General features: G+C 45.9%; 1 protein-coding gene across 1 annotated transcript in view; it reads left to right on the top strand.

The window, feature by feature from the left end:
* The first annotated feature begins 11704 nt into the window (after nt 1-11704).
* The window catches only part of Fam174b (family with sequence similarity 174 member B), a 44025-nt gene continuing 42892 nt past the window's right edge, over nt 11705-12837 (top strand). Inside the window, exon 1 of the mRNA XM_028893296.2 lies at nt 11705-12204. Within this exon, the coding sequence (XP_028749129.1) occupies nt 11882-12204 (323 nt within the window). The 5' untranslated portion in view covers nt 11705-11881. The remainder of the gene's footprint in view (nt 12205-12837) is intronic.

Genomic DNA, 12837 nt, shown 5'->3' with positions numbered 1-12837 from the left:
TCAGGGCTCAAGGAACTATGTGGAAGAGGGGAGCAAAGACTAAGAGCCAGAGGGGATGGAGGGCACCAAGGAAGCAAAGCCTTCTAAACACAGCGTGATTGGCCCGATGCACATATGAATGCTCAGAGACTGTGGCAGCATGCACAGGGCCTGCATGGGTCTGCACCAGATGGGGCCCTAGAGCTGAAAGGAAAAGTAGACACATGCCCCCACCCTTAACCCAGAATCGATCTCCAACTGATAACCACCTGTAAATGAAAATTTAGTTTTCTTCAAGGGAGACTCATGGGGGGGGGGAGGTGGGGGGGAGAAACAAACTCCTTTTAAGTGCAGGCTGCCTGCCCAGCAGTAGACAGTCAAGAGAAAATGAACTCCACAGTATCTTTGGAAGTTTCTTCTCTTATACTGTCTTGTCAGGGCCTTTTCTTACATTTATTTTTTATTTCTATTTTTATAGTATAGGTCCTTTGTGTATATATTATGGCTCCATTTTTGTGTTTTTATGGGGTTCCTGAATGTGTGAATAAATCTATCTCTGCATTTATATATAACTGTTTCTTGTCTCTTTTCTTGGGCCCTTCTGTTTGTTTTATCCTACTCTGACTTGTTAGTTTTTGTCTTATTATATTTTATTATTATCCATTAGAGGGCTCTTTGTTTTCTAATGAGAGACAGAAAGGAGGTGGATCTAAGGAGGGGAGATGGGGAACAGAGTGAGGAATATAGTGTATGAGAAAAAAAAAATCTATTTTTAATACAAGGGGAAAAAAAACCCTACAATGGTGTGATGGTTATTCTTGGTTGTTAACTTGACTACATCTGGAATGAACTCCAATCCGGAAATGGAGGGCACAGCTGTGAGAGATTTTTTGCTTGTTTTGAAGCGAGTGGATGCACTTCTATTATGGACATTTGAGGTAAGAAGACACACATATGCCTTAGATCCAGATATTGAGGCAGAAAGACACATGCCTTTAATTGGGATCTTGGGGTGGGAATACACACCTTTAATCTGGGCCATGCATTCTGACAGAAGCTTATATTAACAGTGGTTCTCAACTTGTCAGTTGTGATCCTTTTGGAGGTTGAATGATCCTTTCACAGGGGTTGCCTAAGACTATTGGATTAAAGGCGTGCACCACCACCACCACCACCACCACCACCACCACCACCACCACCACCTGACCATCTAAGACTATTGGAAAACATAGATATTTACATTATAATTCATAACAAGGGCAAAATTATAGTTATAAAGTAACAGTGAAAATAATTTTGTGGTTGGGGGTCACTACAACATGAGGAACTGTATTAAAGGGTCACAGCTTTAGGAAGGTTGAGAACCACTGCTCTGTAAGGACATGGAAGAAAGAAGCTTTTCTTCTTTATCTGTTTGCTCTCACCTTGCTAACAAGTCCATTCCTTCACTGGCATTAGAGTCTACTTCCTTGGGACTCCAGTATGTACTGAAGGCTGATGTCTATATCCAGCCTGGACTTTCCATTCATAGTCAGCCGTTGTTGGATTAGCTAGACCATAGCCTGTAAGGTCATTCTAATAAATCCCATTCTGTAAGTTCTGCTACTCTAGAGAATCCTGACTAATACAAAGGAGATATAGATATAGATATAGATAGATAGAGAGAGAGAGAGAGAGAGAGAGAGAGAGAGAGAGAGAGAGAGAGGAAGAAACATTCTTTTCAGGAGGGAGAAAATAGGCTCATAAGACTCAGGAGCTTCACAAAACAAGACTGTCTGGAATTCCTGCCTGGAAGACCCTGGATGATAGAGCAACCACTATTTTCTTCAAGTGGCTTTGGTCAGAGTGTCTTATAGGATGAGACCCAATAGTTAGCATAAGCAGAGAAACAATGACCAGACATCCATATCCTCCTCCAAGGCTTACAGAACTTTATGGAAGATTGTGTGGAACAAATAGATGGGCCAGAGGAGTCTCTAGATAGGAGAGGGCAAGACTAGAACTCTGTTGGTGACAGCAAATCCACTGTCTCGTTAGTGACCAAGGAATAAGGTCACTGGTGTGACTAAACCCAACTAAGTTGTTCTTGGGCCTTTGGAACTGGTTTAAGGGAGGATTTTGGAAGAGTCTGGAGTTGTAACTCTGGTGGGAGTTCAGAAGACCAGAATAGAAAAGTGGACAGTAACACCTATACCCGTGAGATTTCAACTGGAGATATGGACTCTATTGGGAACTGGACCACATAATATTTATATCACATTCTGACAAAGATTCTGTCTCATTTTTCTCACGTTCTGAGAATCTGAGTGAGACCGAATTCAGAAGTAGTAGAACAATTAAATTATAATAGTACATCAGCAGTAGATTAATTAAATTGGTGGGAGGAATTTCAAGATGATAGCATTTTGGGTGTAGTACGGTTGTTAGTTGCTTTGAGTAAGGCTTACAGTGAGACTCAGGAATAAGCAGCACAGAAGAATTAAAAAAACCCATGCAGTTTTCACGGACATAAATAGAGTCAACTGAAACTTCCTGATGGGACAGTGAGGGGATTTAAAGGGATTAGCATCATTAAAGACACACCATCACTGTGAACTCCCATTTCCATGATCTCAGAGCCAGCAGCCATGACTGCCCTTCCACAGTGGCTTATAGCCTCTAAACGAGACACCAAGATAAATCTTCCTTTGGTTAAGTGGCTTCTGTCATGTAATTGGTCACAGTGATGAGAAAAATAACCAATACAGTAGCTCAGGCTGGCCTTGAACTAACTCTGTAGACCAGTTGTCCTCAAGTTTTGATGTTCTTGCCTTTGGTTGCCAAGTGCTGGATTACATGCTTATAATCCATTGTGTGCCACTGTACCTTGCCTTCCATTGGCCTGAGTTATACAGCAAGACTCTATTAAAACACAAACCCAAAGCCAACAGGAATATTCAGGCCCTCTAAGAGTTTTTGCTCATGTGGGTTTACATATTAATATTGACAGTATTCTAATTTGTATTTATCATCTCACTACTTGGGAGATTGAGGCAGGAGACATGCCATGAGTTTGAGGACAGCCCAAGCTACAGAGACCCTGTCTCAAGAACAAAGGAACAATAACAAACCAAAGGGGGAGAATAGAAAAAGAAATTAAAACACATTAAGTCCTTAAAATGTTTATTAACTCATTAAAATGTGTTACTGTACTAATATAACATGTGGTGGTTTGAATGAGAATAGCCCCCACAGCCACATATGTTTGAATACTTGGTCCCCATTTCGTGGAACTGTTTGGGAAGGATTAGGAGGTGTGACCTTGATGGAGGAGGTGTGTCATTGGAGTAGGCTTTGAGGTTTCAAAAGCCCACACCATTCCAGCTCTCTCTCTGCCTCAGGCTTGTGGATCAGATGTAAGTAAGTTCTCAGCTACTGCTCCAGCACCATATCTGCTTGCCTGTCACTCTGCTCCCATGAGGACCATACAACTATAAGCAAGAACCTAGTAAAATGCTCTTTTTTTTTTTTAATAAGTTGTCTTGGTCATGTTGTATCTTCACAGCAGTAGAAAAGTAACCAAGATAAGCATTAACATCAATAATACATTTTTCAAAAAAAAAAAAAAAAAAAAAAACCAACTACTTTTCACCAACAAAAACTGCAGACAAGTATGACTTTACTTGACATGTCTTTCTGCAAATATCTTCTTTATTATTTGGCTCCATGGAAAATGGTTGGATTCTCATATTTGCTTTTGCATTTAATCTGTTGTGACTTGTTGTTTTGAAACAACAAGAATAAAAGGAAGTTGTTGAGATACATAGTTGTAAAAAGGACAAACTTTTTTTAGTCTTTTCAGATGGTTGTGACATTCTTCTTTGATACAGTATGAAAATGCACAAGGAATTTCTTAGAGGGTAGTTACAATCTAAAAAACTAGAACACATCATAAATGTTTTATATTTTGATTCATCACACTCTATCTGTCTCAGGTTGGGCAGTGGTGGCGCATGCCTTTAATTTTGGTACTTGGGAGGTGGAAGCGGATGGATCTCTGTGTGTTTGAGGCCAGCCTGACCTATATAGTGAGTTCCAGGCCAGAAGAGCTATATAGTAAAACTATTAAAAAAACAACAAAACAAACAAATCAAAAATAAAAAACCCAAACTCCCAAATCAAACACCACCACCAAACCAAAACCAAAACCAAAACCCCAAATCTGTCTTATGGAATAGAATAGAAGACTTTAGAAATAAACCCTCATGGCTGCACTACAGCCACCAGGTTTTGACAAATGGATCAATAACTTACCTTGGAAAATAAGAGAGCGTCTTAAACGCACGGTGCTAGGAAAACTGGGTATCCATCAGCAAAAGAACGAAATGAAATCTGTATCTTTTAGCATGCATAACAATCACTCCCAGGGGCTAGCGAGATGGCTCCACAGTTAAGAGCACTTCCTGCTCTTGCAGAAGACCCAGTCTGATTCCCAGCACCCACATAGTGGCTCACAGCTATCCACAGTCCCAGTTCCATAGGAATCCAGCAGGCACACATACATGCATGCAAGAAACACATTCATAAACATAAGACAGTAAAATAAATAAAACTAACAATAATTTTTAAAAAAGCACTTACTCTTGCAGGGGACCTGGGTTCAATTCCCAGCACCCACATGGTGTGATTCACAGTCATTCATGTAATGAGGGATCAGATCCTCTCTCCTGACCTTTATGGATACTAAACATGCACGTGGTAGACATACGTAACACATACAGACAAAATGCTCACGTAAATAAATAAAATGAATATATCTAATAAAAATGTAAAAAAAAAAAAACAACTTGAAATGGACCAAGGGCTTTAATACAGAGGGGGAAACACTGAAAGTTCTAGCAGGAATCATGCAGGAAACACTTCAAGATCTAGACAGAGGCAAAACCTTTCTGCTAATAACTAATAGCATAGTACATAAACCAAAACAAGTGGGATTACGTGAAGTTAAAGGCTTCTGTACAGCAAAGGAAACAACCAGAGAGCGAGCTCACAGAATGGGGGAAATACTTGCTGGCTGTACTTCAGACAAGGGGCTGATGGCTAGACTATATAAAGACAAAACCAAAACCAACACCTTCACATCTTCCTACCGATAAGTGGGATAATAAACTGAACAGATAATTCTCAAAAATGAAGAAACAAAAATGGCCAATAAATAGTTAAAATTGTGTTTAACACCATTAGCTAGCAGGGAAATGCAAATTTAAACTACTCTGAGGCTCCATCTCACCCCAGTGAGAATGGTAACATCAAGGGAGCAAATGAGAACAGATAGTGTTGAGGATACGGGGAAAGAGGAACTCTAGTTCATAGCAGGTGGGAGTGTATTCTTGTGTGTTCACTATGGAAATGAGCATGGAGGTTTCTCAAACAACAACCACCACCACCACCACTACCACCACCACCACCACCACCACCACCACCACCACCACCACCACCACCACCACCAAGCAAACTAACCTACAAATAGAACTACCATATAACCCAGCTGCAGCACTAGTGTGCACAGACCCAGAGGACTCTAGGTCTATTGCATTCCAACATCCATGTTCATTGCTATACCGTTCACAAAAGTAGGAATTGGGACCAACTTAGACACCAACTGATGTATGGATAAAGAAAAATGGTATATACATGCAATGGAATTTGTTAAAAAGATTTTGAAAAGTTTCTTTCTCTCTCTCCCCCCTCCTCTCTGTGTGTGTGTGCATGCTACAGCATGCACGCAGAGATAAGAGAATAACCTTTAGAAGTGGATTCTCTCTTCTTCCACTGTAGAATTTGAGGATTGAACTTGCAGTGATTTGAATGAGAATGACCTCTGTAATCTCATATTTGAATAGTCTCATTTGAATGCTTGGTTGAAAGACTGTTTAGGAAGGATTAGGAGGTATGGCCTTGTTGGAGTAGGCGTGGCCTTGTTGGAAGTGTGTTACTGGGCCTTTGAGGTTTCAAAAGCTCATGCTTTGCCCAGTCTCTCTTTCTTTCCCTCTTTCTGCCTCCATCTTGTGCAAGACCAGATGCAAGCTTTCAGCTACTGCTCCAGTGCATGCCTACCTGCCACCATGGACCCCAGCATGACGATTATGGACTAACCCTCTGAGACTTTAACCAGGCCCCCAATTACATGCTTTCTTCAACAAGCTGCCTTGGTCCTGCTGTTTCTTCACAGCAAAACAACAGTAACTGAGACCCCATTGGTCTGGGCTGGGGCTGATCAGTGGTAGAGCACTTTTCTAGCATCCGTACAAAAGCTTGGTTCCCTTCCAGGCACATATGTACCCACTGATCTGTTCTGCAGTTTTAATGGACCTTCACTCACCAATAATTTCTAACTACGTGCATCTGCCGCTCAGGAAAAATTAGTTCGCTGATCTAAGCAGACCTTCCAAATTTTGACATATTTCCCTATAAAACACCCATGATCTCACAGCCTCTAAGGCATACACTTTGGATGCCATGGTCTTGTAATTTGGTACTTAGGAGGAGTTCCTGCAGGATAGAGTTATAAACTGTGACATATACAAAAAGGAGCTGGAGCAGTCGCTCAGCAGTTAAGAGCACTGATGCTCTGGCCGCGGATCTGCGTTCGTTTCTCAGGATCCACATGGTGGTTTACCCCAGTCCCAGGTTATACGAAGCCCTCTTCTGCCCTCCATGGGTACCAAGCATGCCCATGGTACATGTACATACATACAACTAACACCCTCAGACACAAAAAGTAAATAAATCTAAAAACTGAAAAACATGTAAAAAAGAATTCAGGCACTGTGGTACACAACTGTAATCCCAATACTTAGGAGATGGAGGTGGGGAAATTCAAAGTTGGAAACCAGTCTGTGCTACATGGATTATTTGTCTCAGAAAGGGAGGGAGAGAGAAGGGAGTGAGGGGTGGAAGGAGTAAGAGGTGGAGGCGGGGCTTACACTTTTAAATTCTTCCATCCTCAGAAAAGTTTTGAGGCACTGGACAACTGTCCGACTCACAGCATAAAGCATCCTAATTGACAAGGCTTCTAAAGTTTCTCGTGTTTCGCTTGAAATCCTGGATTTTATCACTGGCCACAGTACCATCAGCTGGCTTCCTTGAAGCGACAGGCTCGTTTTTTGTTCATTTTTGAGACACTGCCTGCCAAAGACCCACTCTGAAGTCTGTCAGTCATTCTTTGATGACAAATGCTGTTCCAAGAAAAACAACAACAAAAAAAATGGCCATTTGGTTTGTCGCTCCAAGAACTGCATGCTTGCTTTTCCTCAAGTCTGCTGCCAGTTCTCAGCATGAGACAGAAGTGATTTATTGATTCTTCCTGTCTTACCACAGAGGATGATAACATGGCCTGCTCCCCAGAGTCAAGGTTTAATGACTTCAAGGTTATATCAAGGGAATTCTGAAGTGAGGTTGGGGGTGTCAGTGTCTGCAGAGCATGGCTTTGGAGATGACACCTGGCACAGGCAGAACTCGCCTTGAGTCCCGCTGTCACTGGCACCAATGTCAACTCGGTGAAAAAGGAAAATCCCTTCTCAGCATCATTCTAGAGTTATTTCTCATCTTGAAGATTCCCCGAAAGACTGTGAGGAGCCCCAGTCATCCACAGACAATGTTTCTACAATGTCTGCTCTAAGGACAGTAGTCTTGGAGGCAGCCTACTCTGTGTCCAGTAACCCTTGACTTGATATCAACTTTAGTTGGTCGCTATTGCCTGCTACTAATTTCCCATGTTAAAAAGGCCATTGTTCACATAGCAGGCACTCACTCATAAGTGGGTATTAGGAGTAGAGGAATAGGCTAACCAACCTACAACCCATAGCCCCAGAGAAGCTAGATAACAGGGAGGGCCCAAAGAGGGACACATGGATTTCCCTGGGAAGGGAAAATAGAAGAGATCTCCTGGGTAAACTGGGGGTGAGGAGTGGGATAGAGGGATATGAACTTGAGGGAGCCGGTTGGGTGGGCTGGGAGCGGGAGGCAAGTTGGAGGCGGGACGGGCGGGGCATTTTGGGTTTAGAGAGAAACTTGGCACTAGGGAACCCCCCAGGAATCCACAAGGATACCCCCAGCTAAGACTCCTAGGAATAGTGGAGAGGGTGCCTGAACTGACCATCTACTGTAATCAGATTGGTGACTACCCTAACAGTCGTCAGGGATACTCTATCCAGGAACAGATGGAAGCAGATGCAGAGATCCACAGTCAAGCACTGGGCTGAACTCCCAGAGTCTTGGGAGAAGAGGGATTGTATGAGCCAGGGGGGGTCAAGGTCATGATGGAGGAACCCACAGAGGCAGCTGACCTGAGCTCATGGGAGCTCATGGACTCTGGACCAATAGTTGGGAGCCTCCATGAGACCAACCTAGGCCCTCTGCACGTGTGTGACAGTTGTATAGCTCAGTCTCTTTGTAAGACTTCTTGCAGTGAGATCGGGACCTGTTTCTGGTGTTTAGCTGCCTTTTGGGAACCTGTTCCCCATGTTGGATTACCTTGCCCAGCCTTGATGCAAGGGGAGGAGCTGGGTCCTGCCTCAACTTGATGTGCCATGCTTTGTTCAAACCCATGGGAGGCCTGTCCCTTTCTGAATGGAGATGGAGGAGGAGTGGAAGGAGAGGAGGGTAGATGGGAAGGGGGGACTGGGAGGAGAGGAGGGAGGGGAAACTTCGGTCCATATGTAAAATAAATGAAAAACATATTTATTTAAATAGAATTAAAAAGGCCATTGTTCACAGTTATTTGTATCAAAATGCTTCAGAGATTCTAATATGAGGTAATTTATAAGTGAACCTTAAATAGGGAGAATGAAAGATCCTAGAATGCCACTTTATTAAAGTAGGTTAATGTTTATGCTTTCTGTATTCTTAGTGTTAGTTAAGTCAATGTCAAATAATCACATCTACAGCACATAGATTATGGCAAAAGGAGAGGATGCTGATATTTATATGTGTAGGTTTATGTGCCTGCTTCTCTGTATACCACCTGTGTGCAGTGCCTGGGGAGGCCAGAAGAGGGTGCTGGATCCCCTGGGAACTGGAGTTGTGGAGCCACCACATGTGGGTGCCGGGAACTGGACCAAGGTTCTTTGGAGTTCCATTTCTCTAGACTGTTTCCCTCTTCGTGTGGATTTCCTCAGTGACCTTATTGTGCTCAGCCCTGTTACTCGTATTAAATATTAAAAACCTGCTATTCACTGGTTAAATCCTTTCTGGCCAAGACCACCCAATGGTTAACTTCTATCCTCATTGAGAGGCTTTAACTTGGGCACACCTGTGCTCTACTATGTCGGAATTTCTTCTAAGTAACAGATTACAAGGCTGTGGTACCTGAAGCTTGTTTTAGAGAAGGTGGCTGGGGAATTATGAACCTTACACCCAGATCTTTTGGGAGTTTTCTATGTATATTTTGATATGAAAATGAAGACTCTCAACCATATGATTTTTTATTTTCTTTCTTACTTTTTTTGGGGGGGGTGGGGGAAGGGGTCTGTGTAGCAGGAATCTTAAAAGTTCTTATTAATAAAATCAAACCCGAGGCGATCCTCCTGCCTCTGCCTTCATCAGTAAATCCTACCGGCGTGCGCCGCCACAACTGGCTGAGTGTAGCTTGGGCCTGAGCTGGGGCTCACAAGGCCACAGGCAAACAGCTTTTTCATGAATTCGTAACACGAACGTTGGGCGCCAGATGTAGCAGGAATCTTAAAAGTTCTTATTAATAAAATCAAACCTGAGGCCAGTTATTGGGGTCCATGTTGGTAGATCAGAGAGACAGAACAAGCCACAGCTATCTCACCTTGCCAATTCCTCAGCTGGTCCTGTTTCCTCAGACTGGAAGCTTCTGTGTCCTCATCCAGAATGAATCTCAGCTGAACTGTGCTGCTCGAAAGCCTGAAGCTTAACCAGCCACATGCTTAACCAGCCAAATGCCTCTAGTTTCTGGTCCTCACGCCTTATATATCTTTTTGCTTTCTACCACCACTCCCTGGGATTAAAGGCTGGCTTTCTGGGATTAAAGGCGTGTGTCACCATGCTTGGCTATTTCCAATGTGGCCTTGAACTCACAGAGATCCAGAGGGATTTCTATCTCTGGAATGCTAGGATTAAAGGTGTGAGTGCCACCATTTTCTAGCCTTTGTATCTAGTGGCTGTCTGTTCTCTGACCCCCAGATAAATTTATTAGAGTACACAATATTTTGGGGAACACAATACCACCACAGGTCTGGGTCTTACCATGTAGCTCTGGCTATCCTGGAACTCACTATGTAGACCAGGATGGCATCGGACCCATACAGATCTGCCTGCCTCTGCCTCCACAGTGCTGGGATTAAAGGCATGCGCCATCATGCTGAGCAAATGATCTATTGTTATCTCTCATCTCTGTAGCATGCTTGCAAACACACATTACACATAGTGCCTTGTGGGCAATGACTTCTGGGAATCTGAATGTTGTTCTCCCCCCTCACCTCAACCCCCCCCCACCCCCCACCCCCGCCTCGGCAAATAAAAATTCATCACACTGTATATGGCAGACAGCTGTTGGGTGGCCCTCATGCCCCCAGCTTCCTGGTGTTTACAGCACTGCACAGTCTCTTTTCCTCAAGTGTGAATGAGAGCCGAGTCACGCTTCTAATGAATTAGTTCAGGAAAAAGGGTGGGGAATGTCATATCTGCGATTAAGTTTTATAGAATTGTCTTCTCTCCTGCTCGCTGACTTAATTACTAACCGGGCTTGAATGCTTTGAAGATGCCGAATGCTCTGTTCGAGAGTCTCCAAAGAGAGAACTCAGGACAGCTTCTGACAGACAGGTGGCGGGGAATGGAGGTTCTGGTCTCATAGCCTGTGAAGAGCTGAATCTCCCAGGAGAAGCCGACTGAGCCCAGGGACAGATCCTCCTCCAGGTGAACCTTGGGAGATCTTAAGCTTAAGATCATAAGACACCTTGAAACTGGAGCACCCAGATACGCTTGGGTCTGAGATAATATATGTGGGCTGTTGTGAGCGACTAAGTTTTTGGGTAATCATGGAAGTTTGGTTATGCAGATATAGATAATGACGACATCATTACATTTGTCCGTCTCTAGCAGGACCAGAAATGAGGTGTTCAAAGTCTCTTGATTCTTGTTTTACGTGTTTAGATATTTACCAATCATTAGGGAGTGCCTTCCAGATCGAGCTGGGGTCTGTTTCAGGAACGCACTCAGTACTGCTTCAGTTCCTGGTCTCCCAGAAGAGTATCATAGCTGTTTTCCACTCCAGCATCATTTAGTTTATAGATAGACCGGAGACAGCACGACAATCGGAGTTTGAAACTTCAGGCTGGTCTGGAGAAGGTGCTAATACTTCCAAAGGTGGGAACGCAGAAAACTAGTTCACCAGGTGGGAAATCGGGGCTGCTGTGAGCTGGCTCTCAGCGTGCTAAATCAACTAATGAGGACCAGAGAATACCTGTTTCTAGGTGGGGGCTGCTGAATTGAATGAGAAAGCGCACAAGCCGCTCAGCATACGTACGGCTTGGAGCGGAGTGAGCCAGGCCGTTAGGATTTCTCCGTGGGGTCTCAGGTCCCGATCAGCCTGGGGCCACCCAGGGGCGGAGCGCAGCGGGGACCCAGCTGAGGTCTGCCCCGCCCACGCGGGGCCGAAGCCCGTCGAATGACTCGGTGCAACGTGTTGGTGGCTGCGGCGGCGGCGGCGGCGGCGGCGGCGCGGGTTCTTCCGGGCTCTGCAGCTTCCTGCCGAGCACCGCGCAGCCGCCTCGGCCGCGGGAGCCCCCCGGCGCAGGCCTCCGGGGTGCAAGCCTCCGGGGCGCAGCCCTCCTGGGTGCAAGCCTCCCGGGCTCAGGCTTCGGGGACGCAGACCTCGGCACCGTGCGCACAGCGCACCATGAGCGCCCTGCCGCCGCCGCCGCGGCCGCCGCTGCTGCTGCTGCTCGCTCTCCTGGCCGCGCCCGCCGTCCTCGCTCGCAGAGCCGAGTCCGCCTCGGCCTCACAGCCCGAAGCGGAGCACCGGCCTCCGCCCAGCCCCGGGAATGTCACCCGGTTGGGATCTGGCGTGGCGGGCGGGGGCGGCTCCAACAGCAGCGGCGACGCTGTGGTGACCCGTCTCTCCAGCCTGCTGCGTGACCTGCCCACGCTGAAGGCGGCGGTGATCGTGGCGTGCGCCTTCAGCGCGCTGCTCATCGCCTGCCTGCTGCTGCGCGTCTTCAGGTGGGTCGTGTCACCCTGCCCCTGGCTCAGCTGGCTCTGCGGGTCGTGTCGCCGTGTCGCCATGCTGCTGCCCCCGCGCGCCGGCCCCACCTGTGCGCACAGGTGCTCGGTCTTGGCGCGCTCCCGCCAGACGCGCTCGCCGTTCTGCTCTCCCTGCGAGGGTGGGATCCCGGGGGCGGGCGCGCGCATATGGTTCTTTCAGGTGCACATTTCAGGAACGGTTTCCCCCCTTTTAAGGTTCTTCGGTGTGTCCCAAGTCCTAGATTGCATTGCTTTACTCTACTCACAGTTGACACCAGCATTGTCCCTCTGAGTTCCGACCACCTTCCGCGGAATTAATTTTTATGCCCACTTCACAGACGAGGTAACATTCAAGAGAGAGGTGGCTTACACAGTTACTCAGAGGTGGAGGGACAATTTGGAGTAGGGCTCTTCCAAGGTGAACCTCGCTCCTGTTCTCCCCCTGCCTCTCCCCCACTGTCTCCCCCCTCCTCTCCGCCCCCCCCCCGCATTCCCCTCTTTTCACCTACTTTTAGAGAGCAGAAGGGAGAGAGAAGGGGATGCCTGAGGAATTGGGGACACCTGCTTTATTACATCAGGTTGGGTAATAGGCTTCCGGAAGTTTGGTGACCC

Source organism: Peromyscus leucopus, chromosome 1, assembly GCF_004664715.2.
Source record: "Peromyscus leucopus breed LL Stock chromosome 1, UCI_PerLeu_2.1, whole genome shotgun sequence".
Classification (NCBI taxonomy): Eukaryota; Metazoa; Chordata; class Mammalia; order Rodentia; family Cricetidae; genus Peromyscus; species Peromyscus leucopus.
Note: the sequence above shows the minus strand (reverse complement) of the source record. Positions and strands in the feature narration are given on the sequence as shown.